Below are 25971 nucleotides of genomic sequence, written 5' to 3'. Positions count from 1 at the left end.
GCTATCAATTAAGCAATGTCACATATCTCAGCGGCTGCAGACCTTGGGCGGGCGTGCATGGGAATAGCAACACATGGATTTTCTGTGCAGATATTATAAACGATGAGCGTTATAAATGAGACGTCTTATTTCATAGGTCATGGTGCATTACTGATCATGAGGCAAGCCGCAAGAAGCAATGTCCGACGCGTTAAAACGCTTTAGAAGAACGTAATGATTTTTAATGATAATAATAACTAAATATTTATTTTATGATTGCGGTTGTTATACTAAAAACATTACAATATTTGGACTTGTATTATTGGTGTTAAAATTGTTATAGCTGTGGTAGCTATTAATAATAATAATAATAACGTGTTCTAAAAATAATAATCGACAATAATAATTAGCATATCTTTGATGCAGTGCAGTTTTTAGGCCATCAATGCAACAACGACAGGTTAATATTCAATTCATTCATGTTTATTTCTCTAGTGCTTTAGATTGTGATATAGATTGTGTCAAAGCCTAACATAGACGATCGAGTAAATTGAAACCGTCAGTCCAGTTTTCAAAGTTGAAGTTCAGTTTAGTTCATTATTGCATTATTATTATTATTATTATTATTATTATTATTATTATTATTATTAGTAATATAATAATAATAATAATAATAATAATAATGCCAAATATGCCTTAAAATAATAGACATCATGCAGTTATGGTAATACTGTAAAAGTAATACAAGTATCAATGTCTGATGATAATAAAATGATGATATAATAATTAAAATATCCACTGTATTGTCAGTTACTAATGTTATTTTGGAGGATTAAGCAGAGGAAAGTTCTTTAAAATTCCATTTAATTCCTAATATAGTGGAAATCGCCTCTAATCCTTTTAATCTCTTGTCAAACAGGATTAGGGGAAGGATTAGATATAAAGGCAGATTAAATGAATCAATCAATGACAATAATTGGGCTACTTAACTGGGTAATACGGGCTAGATAGTGGTCTCTTGAACCGCTAGTGTTTTTGAGAACGTGATTTTCGACTCGGCTTCCCTGTAAGACGTGGGCCATTAATAAAAACCCATAATAAATAAATCTGTTTTCAACAATAAACACCCAACTACAAAGCCACACGATATACGAGTGACATTGGTCCTCGCGTGTTGGGTAATGTAAAACGATAAAAGGCACCACACTTTTGTCGACGCGCCTGTCAAGTGGCTCTCATTGTTGCTACACTTTACATTTATTGACCCGCTATTCAAAAAGGTTGACTGGTAGACAAGCATTGACTACAGAAGCTCTGCGTTTTCACGGCCTGTTTGAAGGGTCATAGATGTTAGGAGCGCAAGCTGCAGAACACTGGGGATCCTGGGAATCCAGCCACATGCGCTGGAGCAACAGGCGCAGCAACAGCGCACCGAGCGCTCGTCCTCCAGCTTGCCAGACAAATTAGAGCTTCGGTCGTGGGGTGTGGAGAGATTCCTGCATTCACAGCGATGAACAAATCAAGCACTCTTTTTTAAGTGTCACATCGCAGGGGGACGCATTGTTCTTAAATGCTTAAGACAATGTTTTTTTTTTCGGCAAATATCGCAGCATGTCAATCTAAATGAATTGAAATATCATTACAGTTAATCAACTTAAATTCATACATTAGTTTATCGTAGATTATCAGCATCGGTTTCATGGATCTGTGGAATAGTTAGAAGCTTAATCGTAATCCTCAAAGCGTAAACAGCGCCAATAAAAGTGTTTTAGTTAATATTGCGTATTCTGGCGGAGATTAAGCAGATTATTGATTCACTACATTCTAGACTAATTGATTTGTCCTGCGTTAATCTGAAAATATGTCTGCCCGCAGGCTGTTTCAGATTAGTGAGGTGTTTGTCTTAGTAGCGTCCAGCAAATAAACCTTAGGGAAAGAGGAGGGCGGAGGGTGCGGGTCAATTCCTCAGCAGCGCATTATAGTCTAAGTCCCGTTTCACTTTATTATGCAGTCTACAAAAATGGTCAAAAATAGCCTAGTCTTAGACCTTAATAAACTTGGTAAAGAGTAAATACATAAATAGAAGGAAATTTAATAAATGGAATCTAATTCACTTTTTTGTTTATTGTTGTTGTTATTGTTATTATTATTGTTGTTGTTGTTATCATTATTATTATTATTATTATTATTATTATTATTATTATTATTATGTAGGTTACAAATGTGCTTTTGTCATATTTGGGCCATGAACGTGTCCTACGTGTTTCGGGGAGCTGTCACGTCATATGGGTGCTGAACTAAGGACTACATTTCTCTGATAATGTTGTTTAGATTTACAGAAAAAAAGTGAGAAAAAAATGGCAAAAAAAAAAAAAAAATTATACATGCTTAAACATAGAATGGGAAGTTCGGGAACAATGTTATGGATAAAATCGTAAAATTTGGCTATATATATATATATATATATATATATATATATATATATATATATATATATATATATATATATATATATATATGAATGACTCGGTTGAAGGTTTTAGAGTTTGTTTTATGAAGACAACCAATTTAAATGTACACTGTTAGACATTTCAAAGGGTTTTTACAGTAACTTACTGGCAACACTGTTGCCAGTAAGTTACTGTATTTTAGATTTACAGTATACAACTGTAAATCCGTTTACAGCATGTTACCGTAGTGTCTGAAAATGGTTAACTACTGTAAAAACCTAAGTTAACAGTTAGCTACTGTAAATCTTTTAATTTTGTCCTAAATATTTTATAATATAATTTTATTAATATTATTTTAATACTATAGACCTAAAAAAGACACAATTACAAAATATTAACAAAATAAACACTCTTTATTTAAAACATTGGAGATGCTTAAAACAAGCTTAAAAATGTGTAAAAACATTACATTTCAATCATTCAAAATATTTTATTTTAAGAAAAAAAAACATTGAAAATGACAAAGCACATTAACATACATGTACAAAACTAATTTAAGTGTTTGACCTGCATATTGTTGAGAAAAAAAAAACCAATTGTACTAAGTACTACTGACATTAAACCAGACACAATTACAAAATATTCCATTCTTTAAAACATTAATAATGCTTAAAGCATTTAAGGAAAATGTGTGAAAATTACATTAAGCAATAAAATCAACACATTAAAAATAAATAAATCACACAAAGCACTAGAACATACATGTACAATAAAAATTTAAACTTCTGAATTGCATATTGTTGGAAAAATAAATATTTGTAACTATTAGCCGACTCAGAAACAACCCAACTTTAAAATATTACTAATTCTGGTGTCAAATGCTCAACAAGGTCTGAATTCACATGTTCAAATGCAATTCATCTTTATTTCTATTGCACTTTTACAATGTAGATCAATGATGTCAAAGCAGCTTAACATAGAAGTTCTTATAAATTGAAGCTGCTTCAGTCCAGTTTTCAGAATTGAAGCAGTAAATGTCACTGCTGAAAGTCCAAACACTGAAGAGCAAATCCACCGATCCACCAATCGTAGCCAAGTGATCCAGTGGCGACAGTGGCATGGAACAAACTTCACCAACTGACGAAAGTGTAGAATAAAATCCCTTGAGAGATACCAGGCTCAGTTGGGCACGACCAGTTCTCCTCTAGCCAAACTTGTGCAAGGCCGCAGTCTAGGCACCAGAGGCTTGAAAGTTCACCAGCGGGTGGTCAGGCTGGCCCATTGGATCAATGCGGAAACTCATTGATCACGTGTGTCTTTAAGATTCACTCCTCCATGACCACCACAGCATCTAGTCAGGATTTGGCCCAGTCCAGGATTATGAAGAACTCTGGATAAGGACAAACAGACTAACATAAGCATAGAAGAAGCTTGTTTAAAAAAAAATAAATCATATACTGGTTAATTATTTTGAAGCATGGCAGCTAGGTTGGGCTAGTTTTCAGCTGGTACTGAGCAACTGGCTCCTGCTCATAACCTGCTCACTACCATGTTTAAAAGATAACTAACCAGAATGTCCTGTTTATTTTTTTCCCTAACAAGGTTTTACAAAAACATTGTAGCATTTGTGATGGGTTGATTCACTGCAGGACAGATTAGACTATTTGTTTTATGTATTCCTAATAAACTAAAACAGACTGAATACTGATAAAACTATTGAGAGTGTCTCACCTAATCCAAGTTTTCAGTTAGCTGGTGAAAGAAGGATAACTCACTGTTGTTCATGGTTGTCATTCTCTTCACTACTTCTCCTGCTATCTTCTGGCTCACTCTGGTTGTTGCGGTGCATTTTGTTTCATCCTCTGGAATTATTTATACAAAAAATTGTATTATTTTATTTATTACAAAATATTTAGGCAACATGAAATGGGGAAAAAGACATTTAATACATAGACAAATGCATGTATCCCAATACTAATTATTGTATTTTGAAATGTCTGACCCATGACAGACCTCAATCTGCTCAAAAATATTATAAACAAAGATGAAAAAAAAACCTACTAAATGGTTTAATAAAAAAGGAAAACGATTTTTTTATTTAGCTAGCAACTAAACATGTGACACATTTTGTATTAAAAGTAACGTTAATGTATTGAGAAACAAATAGATGTACAGTACTTACTGTTGTATGAGGTCCAGTTTGCACAGGCAGGCTCCCAGTATTCTATATTGAGACCATAAAAAAGCCAAAAATACAGATAAGAATACCATGCTACAATCCACAACCTCCACACAACTTTTTTTTATTTGTTTACCTTGGTTGCTTACTGGTCTTGCTTATTTTTTAAGCATAAGGCTGTGCTGATCAAGATGTTCCTCTGAAATGCTGTTTGTTTCTTCAGACAAAACCTGCTGCTGTGCCAGTGCCATATCTAAACAGAAAAAAATATAATGGTAACAATTATGTTAAACCAAATGTCAAGAGTTGTGATAAAAAAATAATTAGCAAACAATAAATAGCAAAAAGGTGGTTATTAGCATAATGCATAGAGGTAAAATTGGTTTTATATTAGCAGATTCAGACTTCCCCCTTAATAATTTAATTTCATAAAAGTATTATTTGCAAACTCTAAATAGCGAAATCATTTTAGCAGCTAATGACTATCAAAGTACAACATGCTCACGGTCAAATAAACAGTGTTAATGTTGATTTCAAGTCATACTGGCATGCTAATTCTGATCGAATATTCAAAGTAACATGGTAAACAGTATAACGTTAGAGTCTTCTAAATGAACGAATGTGCGAATATAAAACCAACTTTACCTCTATGCATATTGTAACGTTATAGATTTACGTTAACGTTCTTATAGGTTACGTCGCGATGTTATTTTCTCAAGCTAACGTTATAAGTTACTCTAAACCAGAGAAAAATAAGTTCACAACATCTAATATATATAGTATAAATCAATATAAGTTAAACGTTGCACGTTAAAATGAGTTTGAGTCCAATTCAGTATAAACTTAGCTCAGTTTAGCTAACAGTTAACATTACCATTTTAAGATCGCTTCAGCCAATGTTGCCGAGCAAACAAATGCTAATAGAGGTGCTCAAATCAATGTCGAGTGTTGTCAGCACAGACAGACGCGCTTTTACCTGGATTATTTGATGGTCTTTCATTCATATTCTTCTGGGGGAAAATACTCTCTGCCGGACCGTTGTCTCGGCTTAAGTGTCCTCCAAAACTGTCTGCATACCTCTGGTTCCCTCCTAAACCAAAACCCGCTGCAACACCGGTTCCTATGTAAATAAATAAAAAGATATGACGAGAACAATGGCTAATAGTCATAAACAGTCTTATTTAAAGTAATAGTAGTGTTAATGTAATAAATTAAATAAAGGTAACATCTTAATAGATGATATATTTCTCAAATGGGCGAAATAACGCCAAGCCAGAGAAAATAATAATAGCCAACTTTATACTTTACTTTGTTCTATTCTCGTCCACAAAACATTCTGTAAAATGAAACACTGCCTCAGCTTACCAGAGTAAAGTTTGTTAAATCCAGTATGTTCTTCAGGCACACTAATAAATTGTCCTCCAGAATTGCTCCAGGGTCCTCAGGCAAAATGTGGTGCAGAGTAGTCGAATCGCCGCAAGGTGGCGTTGAAGCATTTGTGGAAAATACAGTATAATACACGAATTTTTACAAATACAGTACATCGCTGTATATGTTGTTCGACGTCACACTAAATTCCCATAATGCAACGGTAAATACAGTTATTTACCGTAAAAGGAATTTGCAGTATTACACTGGGTGAAATACAGTAAATAACTGTGTAATTTACAGAAATGTCTAACAGTGTAGTTATAATTGGCCTATGAAAATTAATTACTTTGATTTGAAATTTCGTGGGCGACACGGTGTCTCAGTGGTTAGCACTGTCACCTCACAGCAGGAAGGTTGCTGGTTCGAGTCTCGGCTTGGCATCTCTGTGTGGAGCTTACATGTTATATCTTTGTTCGCATGGGTTTCTCCCACAGTCCAAAGACATGTGCTATAGGTGAATTGAATACACTAAATTGACCGTATGTGTGTGAATGAGTGTTTATGGGCTTTTTCCAAAAGCTGCGTAAAACTTATGCTGGATGAGTTGGCAGTTCATTCCTCTGTGGCGACCCCTTATGAATAAAGTGACTAAGCCGAAGGAAAAAGAAAGAATGAATCAATATTTTTAAAATTATTAGCTGAATAGCATTTTTTTCCAGCATTTTGCACTGAATAAAATAGAAAAGCAGGCAGGTAAATGATATAACGTGTTGGTTGGAGGTATTGGACATAAACCAGATCTAGCAAATATTTTCTTACAAATTCGCAAAGTTATTTCGCTTATTTAATTCCCTGTCCAAAATATGCACGCTTTATTTTTTGTATACTAATTTCTTCGTTTAACCAAGATAAAACGACTGGTGCTAATAAACATCAAAACAATAAAAATATAAATATTACATATAATTTATGAATGCAAATTTACAAATAAACACGAGTTTCTCTGCATTTTTTCCCGGTGCGAAATGTTGCTTACTTGCTTCCTAAAAGCGCGCTTGACATGGACGCGCAGAACAATGAAGTTGCTGTCTGTTCAACAAATTTTGAAATGTTGTCTTGAAATCAACTTTATTATAACGTTTTTGTCGTCTAGTAACACTTATTTAGCTATGACACACACGCAGTAAGCAATTCGATGCGTTCACTAATGCAGTTGGCTATGCGTCTTACCTAAATAATAGTCAGACAAATTTACTATAATGTGGTCGGCGGTGTTGTCAGAAATATAAGATTTCTGCATGTCATTTTCATATCTATTGCAAATAAGTCAAACATTTCCCCGCATAAAATGAGAAATGTTTAGTACAGATTTAATTAGGTAAAAATTATAATTTGTGTTTTGTTAAAATGTAGTTAAAACTCAAATTACCAAGACAGACAGACAGACAGACAGACAGACAAGACAGACAGATCTTCAGCATTGACTTAAAGTATAGTTAAAGAATGTTTATGGGTGCGTCAGATCAACAAGTGCCTTGTTACTGGATTTCTAGTGACGCCTAGTGTTGACAGACAGCATTGTCATATCACAGCTAAAGAAAAAAGTGAAATTGGATCAAAATCTGTCTTTTCAGATCAAAATTCAGATCATTCAGGTCAAAATCTGAATTTCTTTTTTTACTGCACATTTTCAAATATTGAAATAAACAAGTATTATACTGTAGTTGTACAATCCCAAATCAGAAAAAGGTGGGGTGGTATGGAAAATGCAATTAAAAGGATAAGTATTGATTTCCAAATTTACTTTGACTTTTATTTCATTGCAGACAATACAACAAACATTATTTGGAATGTGTTCCTAGTATTTTATTTATTTTTTTATTTATTTTTATTTTATTATTTTTTTTCCAAAATAAATGCATATTCCAATTTTGGTTCTTGTAACACGCTTAAAAAAGTTGGGACATGAGTAATTTAGGGCTAGTAATCAGGTAAATTGGTCAAATAATTAACAGGTGATTGTAATTATGATTTGGTACAAAAGCAGCAATCAAGAAATGCAGAGAATCGTCAGTTTGACAACAAATATGTGAGAAAATTATTGAAATGTTCCTCAAATAAAGATAGGAAGACATTCGGATATTTCACCTTCCACTGTGCATAACATAATAAAAAATGTAAGAAATCTGAAGGAATTTCAGTGCATATTGGACAAGATCACAAGCCTAAGCTGAACAATCGTGGGAACTCCAATCCCTCAGACATCAATGCATTAAGATTAATCTAGAAGCAGTTTCACCACATGGGACTACTTTGGCAAACCTTTGTCAAGTACCACATTTCATAGTTACATCCACAAATGCCAGTTAAAGCTGTCCTGTGCCAAATGAGAGCCCTATGTTAACAGTGGACATATGAACCATCACACTGTGGTAATGTGTACTGTGGTCAGATGTATCATTATTTCAGGTATTTTTTTGTGGGGAGAAATGGACGCTGCATGCTCCTGACCAAAGAAGAAAAGGATCACCCAGGCTATTACCAGCAACAAGTCCAAAAGCCAAGGTCTGTCATGGAATTGGATTGTTCTGTCATGGCACCATTCATGCTGAAAAGTACATAGAGATTTTGGAGCACAACATGTTGCCTTCAAGAAGACCTTTTTTCAAGGATGCCCATGCATATTTCAACAAGACAATGCAAAACCACATTCTGCACACATTACAAAGTCCCATGGAGGAAGAGGATACAGGTTCTTAACTAGCCTGTCTGCAGTACCAACCTGTCTCCAATAGAGAGTGTGAGGTGCGTTTTGAAGTGCAAATTGCAACAACGAAGACCCCGGGACAAAATTACACTTTATCACTTGGTGTCTTCAGTCCTTAAACATATTTTAGGTGTCGTGAAAAGAAATGGCAACATTACAAAGTGGTAAATGCTTTACTGTTCCAACTTTTTTTTTTTTTTTTTAAATGTGTTGCTAAAACCAAATAATAATCACGTGGAAGACATTAAATGTTTTTTGTATTGTTTGCAATGAAATACAAGTCAAAGTAAATTTGGAAATTACTACTTTTTTTTTTAAATTTACGTTTTTCAAACAGTCTAAACTTTTTCTGGTTTGGGGTTGTAAAAAACCTAATACAGTTTTTGGATAATTTTTACATAGTTGTTGTTTTAACACAGAAACTATAGAATTACCAAAACAGAGAAATTCAAGTACTTTACGTTAGTATTTACCACAAACTCCTATAGTATTTGTTCATGTGGATAGGTTGATAAAAAAATCTGTCCCTGTTTTTTTACACATCACTAGATGCGGTTCCTAACTCAATAATATAGTGACAATATTGCAAAACTACCATACATTTAAAAACATATACAGTATGCATATCACTGGTAGACATTTCATTATGCACGTCAAGACAAATAAAGTTTCAAGAATTTATTCTTGGTTCATCGTATGTATGCACATATAATGTTTATACATACAGTACAACATATTCACAATATGAGGGTGGCATGACAGATCACTAAACAGAATTAAAACTGTATAAAATAAACCCTAAATAGATAAGACAAATAAATAAGTACATAAATAAATAAATAAATAAATTAATGAATATTATAAATCAGATATATATCTATAGGACTCATATTGTGTCTGCATGCTTACAGGAACATCCTCATCATTGTTTTCTTGTACAAACAATATAGACTAAAATAAGAACAAGGGGCTTTGATACTGTACACAAGTTAATGAGGCTACTCGACTTCAACCAACAGAAGAAAAAACAAAAGAACTAAATCAAAGATTGAAACCAATAAAATCAGGAAGCACTTTTATAGACTCGCGCACACACACACAGGCTCTCTTTCTCTCACACAAGCACACCTATTTACCATAAAGATACATACATTCTTTAAAACACAAACATACTGTGTGCATTGAACACGCTCACAAATACACACGTAAAACATCACCACTGGGAGACCCTGAATTTGCTGCACTCAGTTCATCTCTGTCTTTTCCTGAGAGTTTAACGCTATTTTAGTCGCACGGTCCTCTCAGCGCCTTTTGAGCACAAAGCTTACAAAAAACCTCTCCCTGTGCCCCAACACAGTATTAAAACACGTGAAATTAAGTCACTCAAATTGCTACTGGAAAGACGTAATCTTGTGAACGATGATGAAAAGCTTGCATTTTATTCCAACTCCCCTTCCAGTGTCACTTTTTTTCTTTTATTTTTTGCAGTCGTCTCTAATTGTCTACATAAAAATCCACAGAAGGCCCCAAATCTATGTTAGAAAAAATGATTAGTAAGCTTATTTGTATTTTACACACTAAAGAAGAGAATAATGCGCCTAAACGTCCCACAAATGACTAAAGAGGTTGTAAAATAAGAAGAAGTGGCCATCGAGAAGCGTTCACAATAGCAAGCATCAGAATGACAGAAACAGAAATGGCTACAGAAGAGTGAAGGCATCTTTTCATTAGCGATGAATCAGTTTTACATCAAAATAATGTAGGAGTTTTAGATGAGTATTGCTTTTAGCTTATAATACCCTGTAATGGTAATCATTTCCAATTGTATTATAAAAAAGGAAATACATAGGGCAGGGATGTGCGGAAAACAACGGCAAGCAGTTCTGCTTATCGTGAGAGAAACAGAAATGCTAATAAACAGTAGGATACAGTATTTTCTAAATGGTGAAAGAGATGGTTTAACTACTTCACATGGCTAGGAACGTAATTCACTATGATGATCAGTGCGTGAAAGAGAGAAACATGGAAAAAAAGACTGCTGAGAAGTAAAACATTAAACCTGCCATAACATTCCTTCTACCCTTAAGGGAAAAAAAGGTACAGACAGATTATATTACAAACACCCAGCCAGTGTGATTATGCGCTTGTGTATTATTTGTAGTAAGTATGTGTAGAAGTGTTTATCTACATGGTATATGGAGATCAGCCGATGGCTCTTAAAGAGGTCACGTGAGTAACCGTGTCTGTATGTGTTTACAATCCAACTGTATGTAAACACATGCATTAAATGCAAAATAGTTTATATTTTGGCTGATCTCCAAAATGGTGTGCGTGTCAATGAGGTTTTTATTAAGGGTAGACATTTTTATTTTGACCCAAATGAAAGCAAGGCTGTGAGAGACTGTTCAGCACTGTTTAAGATCAAACTCTTTTTTTTTTTGTAGAGCAATCTAGTTTACTGAAGATTTTTCTTGTACTGTGAATCATCATAATCTATGCAACACTGTTTCACCAGATACAAAAAAAAAAATGCTGAAACTTTTAGAACAGTAAGACTTTTTTTAGATGCAGAAAGAATGGCAGCAAATTAAAGTGACAGTAAAATGATTTTTTATGTTTTAAAACATTTTCAAATTAATTTCCCTCCTTGAGGCGGTTCATTCCGCTGTGGCGACCCCTGATTGGTCATAGGAAAATGAACGAATGAATAGCCCTCCAAGAATTTTCCATCTATTTTACAAGTTATATTTATCAGAGACGATTTTTCAATGCATTTTTAACCATATTAAGTTTCAGGGTTTGGGTAATGGTTCAGTCAAAGCAGGGTGAATCAGCTTTCAGCCACTATGCCCCCCGCTGCTGGAATCAGCTTCCAGAAATGAAAGCATTAGGCACATTTAAATCAAGACTGAAAACACATCTGTTTATCTGTGCCTTTACTGAATGAGCACTGTGCTGCGTCCGACAGATTGCACTATTATGTTTTTCTCTTCTTCTTCATTCTTTTATATCACATTTTACCTGTTTTTATGCTTTTTTTTACTCATTTTTATTATTTGTTTTTATTTTTATTTTACTTGTTTCTTTTATTCTTGTCTATGTAAAGCACTTTGAATTGCCACTCTATATGAAATGTGCTATATAAATAAACTTGCCTTGCCTTGCCTAATGCATTATAAGTAACTTGAGTTACGTAATAATATTATGTTTTAAGTAACGAGTAAAGTAACGCATTACTTTTAAAAATGCAGTAAAAACATTTAAGTGCCTGCTCTACCAAATGGTTGACCATGTTTTAATTGTTATAAATAATGCTGGTAAAGTCATTTAAAGAATGACTGTTTTAAATAAAGGTTTACACACACAGCATTGTTGTTTTACAAAAAAAAAAAAAAAAAAAAAATCAAAGATAATCCTTTTGCACTACTACACATTTTGGTTTATAAAAAAACAAAACAAAAAAAACATGGTAAATGACATCTGAAATATTTTATGGTCTACTTCAAAAAATAAAGATGATTTAGTATTTAAAAATGTTTTATTTTGATTAGGTTTTAAAATAAATTGACCTTACACTGTAAAAAAATCTAATTGTACTGTTCACTTCCGGCAGCTGGGGTGCCGGAAAAAAAAGTAAAATAATGATCGTTAAATTAAAGAAATTTACTGTAAAATAACAGAGGTTGAATAACAGAAATTTACCAGAAATTTAATTTCAAGGAAATTTCTGTAATTTAGTGTCCTTTATTTTATGGTAAATTTCTGTAATTTAACAGCCATTATTTTACGGGGTTTTTTTCCGGGCACCCTAGCTGCTGGAAATAAACCGTAAAATTACTCATTTGTTTTACAGTGTACACTTCATATTTTCAGATTTTTCATAGTATATGTATTAATTCTGGTACTTTTACCATAAACCTACAAAGCCATTTTGTAGAGATTAATATTTTAGAAATTATGGGATGTGTTGAAAAGAAATGCATTTAATGTGTTAACTAGCGACATTAGAAGTTAAGAAATGCAATACAATATTTTTGTTGTTAATGGGGCAGATAAAGGGGTAAAAATGTAAAGTGAGTTACTATTTAGTTTAGTTCATTTGCTTTTAACAATTAAATTACTGACTTAAAAAGAACATAATCATGTTGAATCCCGCACGCAATAAGAAAATGCAGGAACAGACAGAAAGGAGGACAGCAGAGCCTTGCATTACTGTGATGGTAATATTCACATTATTTTGAACACATGGAAGTAAAGGAAAAGAGTATTATCTGAACAGACAGTGATTTTACTTTCTAATAAGACAAAAAGTACAAAAGTACCAAGCGCATTGCTTTAAACTTTCTTTAATCTGTAATATATACGGCATGTATAGCTCTTGGGTCAAGAAGTTCTCAGAAGATATCATTATCCTACGTTAATTTTTTATGTGTTTTTTAAAAGGTAAATGAAGGTTATACAGTGTGTTGTTAAATGCAGAGCAGAAGAAGAAGAAAAAAACCCTGCAAGTTCTGAAAAAGATTAAGCCTCTGCCAGGCAACAGACACACACACAAAGTAACACAAAAGTAATGTAACTTAACATAAAAAGTAACTAAGTAACGAAACTAGTTACTTTTTTGGGAGTAACTCAATATTGTAACGCATTACTTTCAAAATGAACTTGCCTCAACACTGTTTAGTTTTAATAACTCTCTAATATTGTAATTACTGTCTTTGCCATGATGACAGTATATAATATAAGACTGGTTATTTTGCAAGATACCATATTCAGCTTAAAGTGCATTTTAAAGGCTAGGTTAGGTAAATGGGTTAACTGACCTATTAGTTTAATTAGGCTAATTAAGATAGGTAAGTTCATTAGGGTAATGGACAACAGTGGTAGAACAAAAAAAAGAAGGAGGCTAATAATAAATTCACAGCCAAACTAAAAAGAAATAGGACTGAGAACAATGGCTTGTTCTGTTAATGCCTTGTTTCTGTTATCACGTGGGAAAAAGTAAAAATTATTAGACCAAACTTATTAGACACCCGTAACAAATTTTTATCTTTTAATTGTTTTACAGAGGTAATATTTTTTTGTTAAGTAGGCAAGTTTATTTAGGTAAGTCATTGTTCAATTGTGGTTTACTCTGTATTGAGAGAAAACAAATCTTAAGGGGGCTAATAATATTGAACTTAAAAAATGCTTTCATTCCAGTCAAAAGAAATAGGATTATATCCTGCTGACTGCCAGATCACAGGCTGAGTTATTTCTGTCAGATAATAGTTGTACAATAAGATATAGCGTTACCAACCGACAAGGAGACACTACCTGGGCTGAGATTCCTTCAGAAAGAACAGCCAGAAAAAAAAAAAAAAAAAAGAAATGTATGGATTTGTAGTGCTTTTGAAGCTTGACTACAAAACAGTACAACCCACAGCTTCGTTTTGATTGGCTTAAAATAAAATATGCTATTTGTTCTGACCAAAGTCATGAAATGATAAATATGTGTCACTTTTTGAAAGGCCTAATCACTACTACTGTGCTGTCATGGTGCTGGTGTGTGTCGCTCCGAATTTACAATGGTCTTAGCGTTAGGCAAATATAGATCTGTATGGCGTGTTGTGCTCTGCAGTTGGGTGTTAGAGTGTGTTTTCATGTTTGGCAGTTTCATAGTCTGGTCTGGGCTTCAGGTATATAGATCTCGATGCTGTCTGCGCTCTCGGTGGCCGAGTTCTGGCGCACTGAAGCAGCTCGTTTGGCCGCCATCAAACGCTTGCGGGCCTCCTGCCGCTGCTTCTCTGTGCTCTCCAGCGAGCGGTCTCTGGCCAGAGGAGGGTGAGCTTTCGGGGGTTTCTTTGGCACTGGGGGAGGCAGCCTTCTCTCCTGGACAGGGACGACAAACAGTCAATTAGCCGCCACGGCGGGCGGAGAAAGACGAGCGGAGACAGCAATATGGCACACCTGCACACAGACAGTGCTAAGGCCAGCCGCGGCGAGCGTTACGGAGCGGTGTTAACGCTTCCGCGGCCGACTGCGTGTGGTAAGAGAGCGGCCCGGCGGGTGAGAGGTTGGGGGCCGCTGCCCCCATGGTGCGTGCCAGATGAAAACAGCTCACTGTCAAACAAACAAACAAAACAAACATGAGGAGGATGTCAGGAAACCAAGAGTGAGTGAGAGAAACATTGACAAAAACATTAGACCAACACACCCACATGAAGCACAGGAGAGCAAGGCCCAGCTTTTAGAAATGCCAGTACAACAGTGATTCGGAAGCTTTCAAAAATCTTAAAATGTTCAGTTTTCTTACTGCGATTGATTGAAATGTTATTGAATAGGTTGATTTTGAACATTTTTCAAACTATACGTTTATACACATAAGGTTAGTTTTAGTGAGTATTTTTTGCTTTGATTGTTTTTATTAAACATTTTACACTCATTTTTAATGTTTGTTTAATCTAATTATTTAAAATGAACTGAAACAACACCATTGCTGAGATTCTTTGAGGACAACGTAATTGTTTTATATTCAATTTGCTAACTTTTGTTAAAACAAATAAGTTAACTTTACTCCTTTATGATGTTCCAACACAAATAGTTTTTTTTTTTTTTTTTTTTTTTTTTTTTACAGGAACCCAGCATTTTTTTTTACAATGTAAGAACTCCAAAGGGATATTTCACCCAAAAGATTTAAATCTGCTGTTAGTTAGTAAAAGGATATTTTTTTGTTGTTCAAACTGTGGTCCTTAGCAAAAAACAACATAAATAATTTTGATGATTTCTATAGATATTGGTTGTTAGGTTTTGATTATTCTCTTAAACGCACAGTCACACCAAATCAAACAGCCAGGATTTTCATTAAAGGGATATTTTACCCAAAAATGAAATAAAATATCCTTCATTATTTATTCTCCCTCATGTAGTTTTAAAAACCTTTATGGGTTTTTCTCCTCTGCTAAAAAACAAAGAATATACTGTGAAGAATGCTGGTTACTGGCACCCATCAGCTTCCATAGTATCTTTTTTTACTGTTGAAGTCAATAGGTGACCAGCATATCTTTAAATAACTTTATTGCATTCAACAGATGAAACAAGTAAATGTTGAGTAAATATTGGCAGAATTTAAAATATGGGGTGAACCATCCCTTTAAATAGTACACCAGTTCTCAATTATTTTTCAGCCATTGACTTCCATCGTTTTTTTTTTTTTTGTCCCTCCTATGAATGTCAGTGGCTTTTCTTTATCCAAACATTCTTCAGAATATCTAGTTTTGTATTCAACAGAAGAAAGAAATTCATAAAGGTTTAGAACCACTTGAGTGTGAGTAAATCTGAGAACATTTTAATTTGATCTATCCCTTTAGGAATGTTCTCTAAATGTTTATATTATATTTTACATACTATTAACATCACCACAATATGACTGCCTTTGGGCACATTGCTACTTGGGCACATTTATATTAATCCACAAAAATATTGTGGATTTTGAAGGTTTGTTATTGCCATTGCCATCCCCAGGATGCATAAAAGCACACTACAGAAGCAACAGATCATGCATATGAATGAAAAAACGCAATGTTGTCATTCGTTCAGGTGTCTGTATGTCTCCATTCATGTTCTTCATTTGTCAGTGATTCCAGGCTAATTCTGCAAGTTTGCTGTACCTTTCGCTCAGGGGGGTCGAGGGGCCTCCAGTTGTTGGCTTTGAGCTGGTGAAGCTCGTCAAACTTTAAGCTGATGTTCTCAATGGAAAGTTGAAGCATGTCCCAGAATCCTGCGAGATCCTGAGCCACAGGCCGAGGGTGAGCGTTTGGGTTCTGCTGAGCCAAGCGGAGTAACAAAAAGATGATATGTTAATATACTTGATGTGGTTTCTAAACATCTGACTGGCCCTGAAAGAGAAGTTTTTAAATTTTTCTGGAGCTCCATTCTCATATTGTGCTTGCTCTTTTCGAGATCCACAGCATCAAATATACATTCTTATACCATTCAACAGTTTTTTGGATAATCTTCATGAAATAAGTCTCATAGGCTCAACTATTTATTTGATAAAAACATGAATATTATGAAATATTTTTACAATTTAAAATACATGTTTTCTGTTTTTACTATATTTTTATATGAGATTTTTCAGCATTATTACTTTAATCTTCAGTGTTTCTGTAGAAATTGTCAAATTATTATTGTTATTAGTATTGTTATCAGTATAATTGTGAAGTCCTGAAATTCTGATTTGCTGATTTCATGCTCACAGAATTTTTGTATTATTGTTTTTTCATATTGTGATGATGAATGTCTAACAAAAATGACCTCAAACTGTTGAAAGGTAATTATCATCATTATTACTCACCAAATTTTCCTCACACAGCTCCCTGAACTGCTGAAACTTCTGGGACATAAGCAGTTGTGCACTTCCTACTGCACCGCGGATCTTCCCCAGGACTAAACAAACAAATGAACAAACAAACAAACAAACAAACAAACAAACAAACAAACAAACAAACAAACAAACAAACAAACAAACAAACAAACAAGCGTTAAATGTACCCATTATAACTCTAGAGCACTAGAAAATAATTATTCACTTTTGAATTGCAAGTTTATCTCTACATTGTTTCGAGATATTGAAAGAAAAAAATGACATAATGCAAATAAATCACAGATTATGCAAACATGTCAGATAGAACCTTATAAATTCAAGGTGACAAGTTATTAAGTTTGCTTGGAGACTTGACAGAGTTCACAAAGGATATGAATTCTATTATGGTTTTTAAAAGAAGGAGAAACTATAGTGAATTATGAGATATTGTCATTTCTCAGAACTTCAGACAAATAGTGCAAGGAGCAAAATGTCCAGCAGGGGGCAGAAAACGAGTGCAGACTGGGCCGATTCAATTAACAGCTGTCAGACATTCTTTGTGGTACTGCAAAAAATTCTCTGTTGTTTATCAGATGTAATTGACATTTACAAGGTAAAAAATCTGTAAAGAATCGGGCACAATGTACTCTAGTACAATGAACACAAAGTACTGACATCAGTTCATTTCTGTACTTAAAAAAAGGTGTTTTTCAACATTTTAACATTTAACAAAATCATATGAACATTTTCATATTAGTCAATAATATTACTGAAATTAATTTACAAACTGAATAAATATACATTTACACACATTTACACAAGTAAATAAATAGACTCCATAATCTGTGGATTTCTGTGCTTGCAGATTCAGTGTGGACCTTGTAATTACATAAACACGATTGTGCTTTTTACATACTGTATAACAGTAAAACATTTTTTTTATTTTTTACAAAGTGGATACCTCTTGTTCTCACCACATAAATCCAAAAATAAACAATACACCAAATATTTTACAACACTTAAAAATTGTATGATTACAATGACCAAATGAACATATTACTTTTTACATTATGCGCAATTGAAGCTGAGATTTTTGGTTCAGTTCTTCAGAAAACAATAAAACAAAGGGCTCTATTTTAACGATGTAGGTGCAAATTCTAAATTGCATGGTGCAAAAGCATTAAGGGCATGTCCAAATCCACTTTTGCTATTTTAAAGATGGAAAACTACACTTTGCGCCCCGGCGCATGGTCTAACAGTGTTGTGCTTATTCTCTTAATGAGTTATGGGTGTGTTTTGAGCAGTATATACATTAAACCAATTAGAATTATGTGAATAAATTATGTGGTCAGCTTCCAGGGCAACCAGATATTTACAATGAAGATAGAGTGTTTTCTTTTTATAGACAACAGGACATTTTGCCGGATTCTTTTAGTCTGAGACCTGTTACAGAAAGTGAAGTTTTAAAAATTATTAGTGAGTTAAAATTAAATAAGGCTCCTGGAGTTGATAATATTCCTGCTAGATTTTTTAAAGACTCTGTTAAAGTGATTGCCCCCTTGGTGTCACATATTTTAAATTTATCTATTGAACAAGGGAAAATACCATGTGATTTTAAAAGTGCTAGAGTTATACCATTATATAAAAAAGGAAGTACGTTAGATATGATTAACTATAGACCTGTATCAATCTTAGGGGTTATGTCTAAAATTCTGGAAAAATTGTACTCGAACAGATAGTCAACTATATTACTAAAAAACATATTTTGTATGAGTTACAGTCAGGTTTTAGAGCATTGCATTCCACCGAGACATGTATATTACATATGACAGACAAAATACGGAGAGCTGTAGATGGTGGCAACTATTGTGGAATGGTGCTGCTGGACCTTCAGAAGGCTTTTGACACTGTGGACCATCAAATTTTACTATATAAATTAAAGGCAATTGGATTTGATAAAGTGTCTTTAAAGTGGGTTCAGTCATATCTGCATGATAGAAACCAGAGAGTCGATATAAAGGGTATATTATCTGCTCCCTTATCAATCAACTGTGGAGTACCTCAAGGAAGTATTTTAGGTCCATTATTTTTTCTTTTATATATTAATGATTTAAAAATAGCGTGTTCAGAGGAGCTCTATCTTTATGCTGATGATGCCGCAATTTTAGTATCTCATCATGACAAAAGGGCCCTGGAAGAAATTATGAGTTCACAGTTAAAAAGTGTTTACAACTGGTTTTTAGACAACAAACTTTCTTTACACATGGGTAAAACAGAGGCTATTTTATTTGCTTCAAGAGTGAAATTAAAAAAAGATGATAATTTGGTAGTTAAGATTAATGATTGGAAAATTCAGTCAAAAAATGTGATAAACTATTTGGGTTGCTTAATAGATAATAAATTATCAGGAGATGCTATGGCAAAAAAAGTTATTACGAAGATATGTGGAAAAATTAGGTTTTTAGCAAGGCAATCTGATCTTTTGGATGTTCATTCTTTACAATTGTTGGCAGGAGCTTTAATTCAACCCCATTTTGATTATGCTACGTCATTTTGGTACAGTAGCTGCTCACAAAATTTGAAGGAGAAATTGCAAAAGGCACAAAATAAATTAGTACGAATAATTTTAAAAATGCATCCTAGAGCACATTTGCACAAAGAGTCTTTTAATAAATTAGGTATGTTAACTGTTAGTAATAGAGTGTGTTTTTTAAAACTGGGAATGGTACGTAATATGTTTAATAATGTGGTTCCTAGCTATTTGATGAACTATTTTCAAATGGTGAGACAACAGCATTCATACAGTACTAGGAGTTGGGATTTTAATATTTGTTTATTTAAATTTAGAAGTTTAGTGGGGAAAAATATGTTTTTATATACAAGTGCAAGCATGTGGAACAAACTACCAAAAGCAATCAAGGAAATAAAAAGATTTAAGGTTGTTCAAAAAAGCTATTAAAAGATGGTTGTTTGATGAGGATAATTAGTTTTGCATGGTGGGTGAGGATCTTTTAAATTATGTTACTTGAGTGTGAATAGGTTGGCGGCTGGAGGGACATTGTGCTGGATGGGTTGGCTGTTTGTACCGCTGTGGCGACTGTTTGTTTTATTCTTCATTAGTATTATGAAGCCATACATTGTTTTAATTTAACAGAGAACCACAATGGAAATAAGCCCAGGGCTTTATTGTGTTTTTATCCTCGACAGTTTTTTTTAACAAAGTGTATGGAATACTTTTTGTACAGTTTGTCTAAAATCTGTCAAATAAAATTCAATTCAATTCAATTCAATTTCATCTCAGTTGCGTGACGCCATGGCGCATTTGCAATTTTCATGGTGGACTTTGTAAAAGGAAAACCTAAATGCTTCACTAGCAAGAAAACAGACCATTCTGCAGCGCGAAGATAAAAAGTGAGCCTCCTCCATTCAGCCTTTTTACTTTCTTTTTATTTTACTTTTACTCTTCACTCCTTTTCTTTCGCGGATAAGGAAACAGTGTCGTACGCACTCCCTTGAAGACATCCTTTAGTCTACATATTTAAATTTATTTTGTTTAGCGCAAAGATTTGTTTCAAAACTATTTCTGAATTCAGCTCTTTTTTTCAGCAAACAAATAAATAAACAATAATAACGAAGTGTGGTCAAACCACTGAGTTATATCCAAACACACATCCTATTCTTGTGCCCCATATGGAGATGCAGACGTCTCCAAAACTTGACAGGTGGACAAATCTAAACTAGTTTTTATTAAAACAAATATAAATATGCACATAATAAATAAAAATAACATTATAATAAAACATGCTAATAATATGACATGCTAATAATAACATTATAATAAAAATGTGTATTAAGAGTTTGAACCTACATAGGCGCATATCTAACGTGCTTTGCTGTGGACTTTGTTTTTTGGACCAGGTTTTATTTGGTCAATGGCGCCTTAACACACCACCTTAACACCCATAAGTCCACAAACTGGCACAAATGAATTTGCTAGTTAAACAACGTTGTTTAAAATGTGAAAATTAGGGTTGCACTGATCTGAAAATAGCAACAAATCACGCCATACACGTCTTGTGTCTTATTGCACCGGGTGTATGATAGGACCCAAAGATTGTGTATTCTGGATGCTTGCTTTAAAAAGCTGTTGAATAACAGTGCTAAAAGACTCCAAAAGTGCAATATGGGTAACTTTGGTCTCTCACTCACCTTCATCGGGCATCTTGTTCTCCTTTTCGTCATGCTCCATCTGTCTGCACCAGCCCTCCATGCGCTCGGTCTCAGCCTGCAGCAGCTTGAGGAACCAACGGCCATCACGCTGACACACCGAGCGGCCCACCACTTCCAGAGAGTCCTCTATGACGCTGTCTATCCAGGGGTCTGGTGGAGGCAGGATGGAGGGGTCGAAACCAACATCCTCATAGTCGTCAGAGGTGCAGGCATGATAGTGATTCCCTGAGCCCTGGATGCTGACGGTGGAGGTGGCGGCGTCTCGCGAGTACTGCCGGGACAAACAGCCCGCAGCGGGGAAATCTGTGACCGGAGAGTCTGCCGGGGTGTAGTCTGGAGTATCCAGATCAGCCTGAACTGCTGTCGTCACACTGTTAGAGCGAATAAACCGCCGGTGACTGACAAACACAACAATAAAAGACAAAGAAAGAAAAACATTAGAATATTGACACATTATAAACACTGAGTGACTATGAACTCGTCTATGATGAAAAGGGTTTTGTTTTCTGCATTAACATTAATTTTGATGATATTTAGAGAGGTATAGACTGAATAAAATCTGGATACACTGTTCTGATATCGTAATGAATAACTAAATCTTAAAACCAGAATTAAAATATAGAAAATAATCACTCAAGAGAATAAGTTTTTTATTTTTATTTTAGTTCAACCATTAGGGAAAAGTCAAGAGGTTCAACTTAACATGCTGAAATTATCAACATGAAATACTGACTTATAATACCTTTGAGCTTGGATCAGCACATACAGTTGAAGTCAGAATCATTAGCCCCCCTGTTTATTCCCCCCCCCACCCCCAATTTCTGTTTAAGGAAGAGAAGATTTTTTAACACATTTCTAAGATAATAGTTTTAATAACTCATTTCTAATAACTGATTTATTTGATCTTTGCCATGATGACAGTAAATAATATTTGACTAGATATTTTTCAAGACACTTCTACACAGCTTAAAGTGACATTTAAAGGTTTAACTAGGTTAACTAGGCAGCATAAGGTAATTAGGCAAGTTATTGTACAACAAAAATTTATAGCTTAAAGAGTCTAATAATTTTGACCTTAAATGTTTTTTTTTTAAATGAAAAGCTGCTTTTATTCTATATGAAATAAGACAAATAAGACTTTCTCCAGAAGAAAATATATTATCAGACATACTGTAAAACATTTCCTTGCTCTGTTAAACATCATTTGGAAAGTATTTAAAACAATAAATAAATAAATAAATAAATAAATAAATAAATAAATAAATAAAAGGGGGCTAATAATTGACTTCAAATGTATAAGTACACCCCTCACAGATCTGTTTTAAATGTATGTTTTTAATAGGAAGCTCTACATTATTTTATATTTGTGCGTATACATTAGATTAGTCAGTACTGAAGCTAAATCTGCAGCTTATTTAACAAAATACCTTACAATAATGGTCCAAAAACTAATACACCCAAATTTATGTTGTAAAAAAATAATAAACAAAAAATTTAAAAAGAGAAAAAAATCAAAAGCAGCAAATAAAAATAAAAATCTAGTTAAAATTTTGTAGGTTGCAATTTTTTGCAGTATTTTGCTTGAAATTAATTGCATTATGTTACAATTTTAAATATGTTTGGTGACTAAAATATTATTCTAATTAATATATCTGTTTAATAAATGTGTTTTGTTTAAATGCATCTATTCACTGCAAAACGGAGAAAAATACTCATTTTTAAAATTGGCTGTACTCATGCTAAGCACTGTATATACGTATGTATGTATGTACATATGTATTTGTGAATATATACAAAAAAAAAATAAAATAAAATATATATATATATATATATATATATATATATATATATATATATATATATATATATATATATATATATATATATATATAAAACATACATTTTTATGTTCGTGTTGAAGAGGACACAATTGATTTTGGTGTTTATTATTAAATTGGTTTATGAGGACATGCCTTGTGTCCAAAACACTTCAAAATCATAATTAAAGGGGTGTTTTTCAATTATTAATTTGTCTTCAGCTTAGTCCTTTTACTATTCTGGGGTCCCCACAGCAGAATGAATCGCCAACTTATCCAGCATATGTTTTACGCAGCTGATGGCCTTCCAGCTGCAACCAAGTACTGGGAAACATCCATTATGCCTCACAAACCATATACAAGTATGTGTGTGTGTATAAATACATAATCTTCTTTATTTTTTATTTAGAAAATATATTTTTTTTAAAGTTAGACATGCTTTCTGTCCTTTTTTATTATTATCATTATTATTATTATTATTATTATTTTCATTTTTTATAGTGGCCTTGACACTGACCCATAAACATTAGTCACAGGCTCAATCTCAAAAAATGTGCCATCTACTGTCAACATAAACACCACTTATACCACATTAGTAACTGGTTTGAGATTCTCTTTGCACTCTAACATCATTAACAGCAATTTATTTAGAAGACAAACAGCACCACTTAAGCGACCCACAAAAGAGGCTCATATAAAGCATACAGCAAGTGCTAATTTAATAAATTAACTTTGCAGACATGAAAAATGGATTTAAAAAAGCCTCATTTAAAGCTCTATTCCTGTCAACACTTCAGCAATAAAATAAACATGCTGCTCTTTAATAGTGATGCTCCACAATATCTAATGAAAGAGCTTTTGCTTGTGTCTGTCACAATGAAATGTAGCATAGTCTTATCCAAACCAACATGTAGGTCTTTTAGGATGCAGTATAATCTGTTGTTTACTGTGTAGTTTGCAACGTCAGAAGCACGTCTGCACAGTGCCTAAAAATACTGTTTAGCTAGGCAGTTTTTGAGCATCAGTGCTCTGGGATAATCCTGTCCCTGTTCAATAAGTTTAATAAAGTGAAAGTGTCTCCCTAATACAGTTTCTTAATCCGTGATTTAAATGCACTCGCTCGCCATATGCAGCGTACAGCTGAACAAGATAAAACAATACTTTTCAGAAAGCAACAATATGCACTTCCACTAATCTCAGATTGAAGTAATTTGATAAAATGCACATGGATCAGACATGTTTTACAGCCAGTATATGAACTGAGTGGAAATACAGCACTAGAGTATACAAACCTCTTGTTATTACTCATCATACAGACATTTGATGCAGCCTCAGTCCACAAAATGGCCCATATAACTGCAGTGATACTGTACAAAGAGTACAGTATTATTATATTTTGTATAACAAAAGTCATGCTTTTAAACATCTAATTTATATTCCAAAGCATCTTATATAATGTGATTAACATCAAGAAAGGAATAAAACTCTTTTAAAGACGGTAAGACATCTGAGTGTTGCACATTTCCCACACACCAGTTTTGCTTTAAATAAAGAATTTTTAGAGTTGATGCTTAAAATAAATGTTTATAGCAACATTAAATTCTGTTAAATTATAAAATAAATTATATTCTGTTATACTTGCACTTTTATAGCTTTTTCTGTTTATACTGTTCAATTTGAAAAAATTTGTTCTGAAGTGATAATAACTCAAAACTTTTACAATTCAGGCATATATATATTCACACACACACACACATACACACACACACACACACACACACACACACACACACACACACACACACACACACACACACACACACACACATATATATATATATATATATATATATATATATATATATATATACACAGTTCAAGTCAGAATTATTAGCCCCCCTGTTTATATTTTTCCCAGTTTCTTTTGTTTAACACATTTCTAAACATAATAGTTTTATTTTCTCAATTCTAATAACTGATTTATTTTATCTTTGCCATGATGTAACGCCTGGGTTAACTCGAAGAAGGCACAGGATCTCAGGATTATCAAAACACGTATATTTATTTACAAGACTTTACGAATATGAACACAGGAAGAACATAGCGTGAAGACAGACATCGATGTAGTGAGAAAACCAGACAATGGAGGAACTGAATACAAGGACTTAAATACGCATGAGGTTAATGACAATGATTGTAGACAGGGAATGAACAGGTGGAACAGATGAACATAACTAGTGGCGGGAACTGGAACAAAGGAGCACATGGTGAAGGTCACATGACGAAAACAAACACGCAAGGGAGTCAGGTTGTGACAGATGACAGTAAATAATATTTTACTAGATAATTTTAAAGACACTTTTTTAATACTAGTGGTAGCTTTTTTTTGCATTATTTCTATTGAGGTAATTTTACTTACCTGGCATCCCAAAACAACTGCAAGTGAGTGAGTAAAACTATATGGTGGTGTGGAATATCAGTCAATACTTTTAACATGTATACTCTATATACAAGTAGGTGTATTACAAAATAGGGCAGACGATATGGAAAACCTTTCTTTTTGTAAGGAACAGAGAAATTGACTCTGATTGCAAAAGTGGAAAATGGGCTACTTCTCATTCCTTTGGGCAGGTTTTGAGATGTCATTTGGCTGAAAAATTGTCTTGGACTTCTTGGACTTTGTTTGGCATCTCCACCACAGGAATATTTTTTTTTTAATGTACCAAAATATACTGCATGTAAAGACTTGAAATGTAACATTTTACCAATCAAATAGCTTGAGTTTTTGATTTTTGATGCTATTTGTCTTTGAAATAGCAAAACATTACCTAAAACAG

At 33.6% G+C, this 25971-nt stretch overlaps 1 protein-coding gene and 1 long non-coding RNA gene across 20 annotated transcripts in view; both read right to left on the bottom strand.

The window, feature by feature from the left end:
- Positions 1 to 2823: 2823 nt before the first annotated feature.
- Positions 2824 to 6308, bottom strand: LOC141378287 (uncharacterized). Of its 2 annotated transcripts, XR_012392401.1 has the most exons (6): positions 5974 to 6308; positions 5585 to 5728; positions 4745 to 4861; positions 4612 to 4653; positions 4205 to 4291; positions 2824 to 3819 (listed from the first exon to the last, which is right to left on the bottom strand). It is a non-coding gene; the product is annotated as an uncharacterized lncRNA (long non-coding RNA). The 2 variants fall into 2 exon arrangements; XR_012392407.1 differs by lacking the exon at positions 5974 to 6308 and having other exon boundaries at positions 4161 to 4291; positions 5585 to 5637.
- A 3103-nt stretch (positions 6309 to 9411) lies between these two features.
- Positions 9412 to 25971, bottom strand: part of dlgap1a (discs, large (Drosophila) homolog-associated protein 1a) — a 207299-nt gene continuing 190739 nt past the window's right edge. For 4 of the 18 annotated variants that reach the window (XM_009298579.5, XM_017358896.4, XM_009298580.5 and 1 more), the window contains exons 9-12: positions 21297 to 21715; positions 17079 to 17170; positions 16393 to 16548; positions 11176 to 14614 (exon numbers count right to left, since the gene is read on the bottom strand). In XM_009298579.5, coding sequence (XP_009296854.1) covers positions 14399 to 14614; positions 16393 to 16548; positions 17079 to 17170; positions 21297 to 21715 — 883 coding nt within the window. In that variant the 3' untranslated portion in view covers positions 11176 to 14398. Of the gene's footprint in view, positions 14846 to 15355; positions 16549 to 17078; positions 17171 to 21296; positions 21716 to 25971 lie in introns of those variants that run through there. The other 14 variants (XM_017358897.4, XM_073920345.1, XM_073920339.1 and 11 more) reach the window with 8 other exon arrangements.

This window comes from Danio rerio, chromosome 2, assembly GCF_049306965.1.
Source record: "Danio rerio strain Tuebingen ecotype United States chromosome 2, GRCz12tu, whole genome shotgun sequence".
Taxonomy (NCBI): domain Eukaryota; kingdom Metazoa; phylum Chordata; class Actinopteri; order Cypriniformes; family Danionidae; genus Danio; species Danio rerio.
This window is presented reverse-complemented; position numbering and strand designations above follow the sequence as displayed.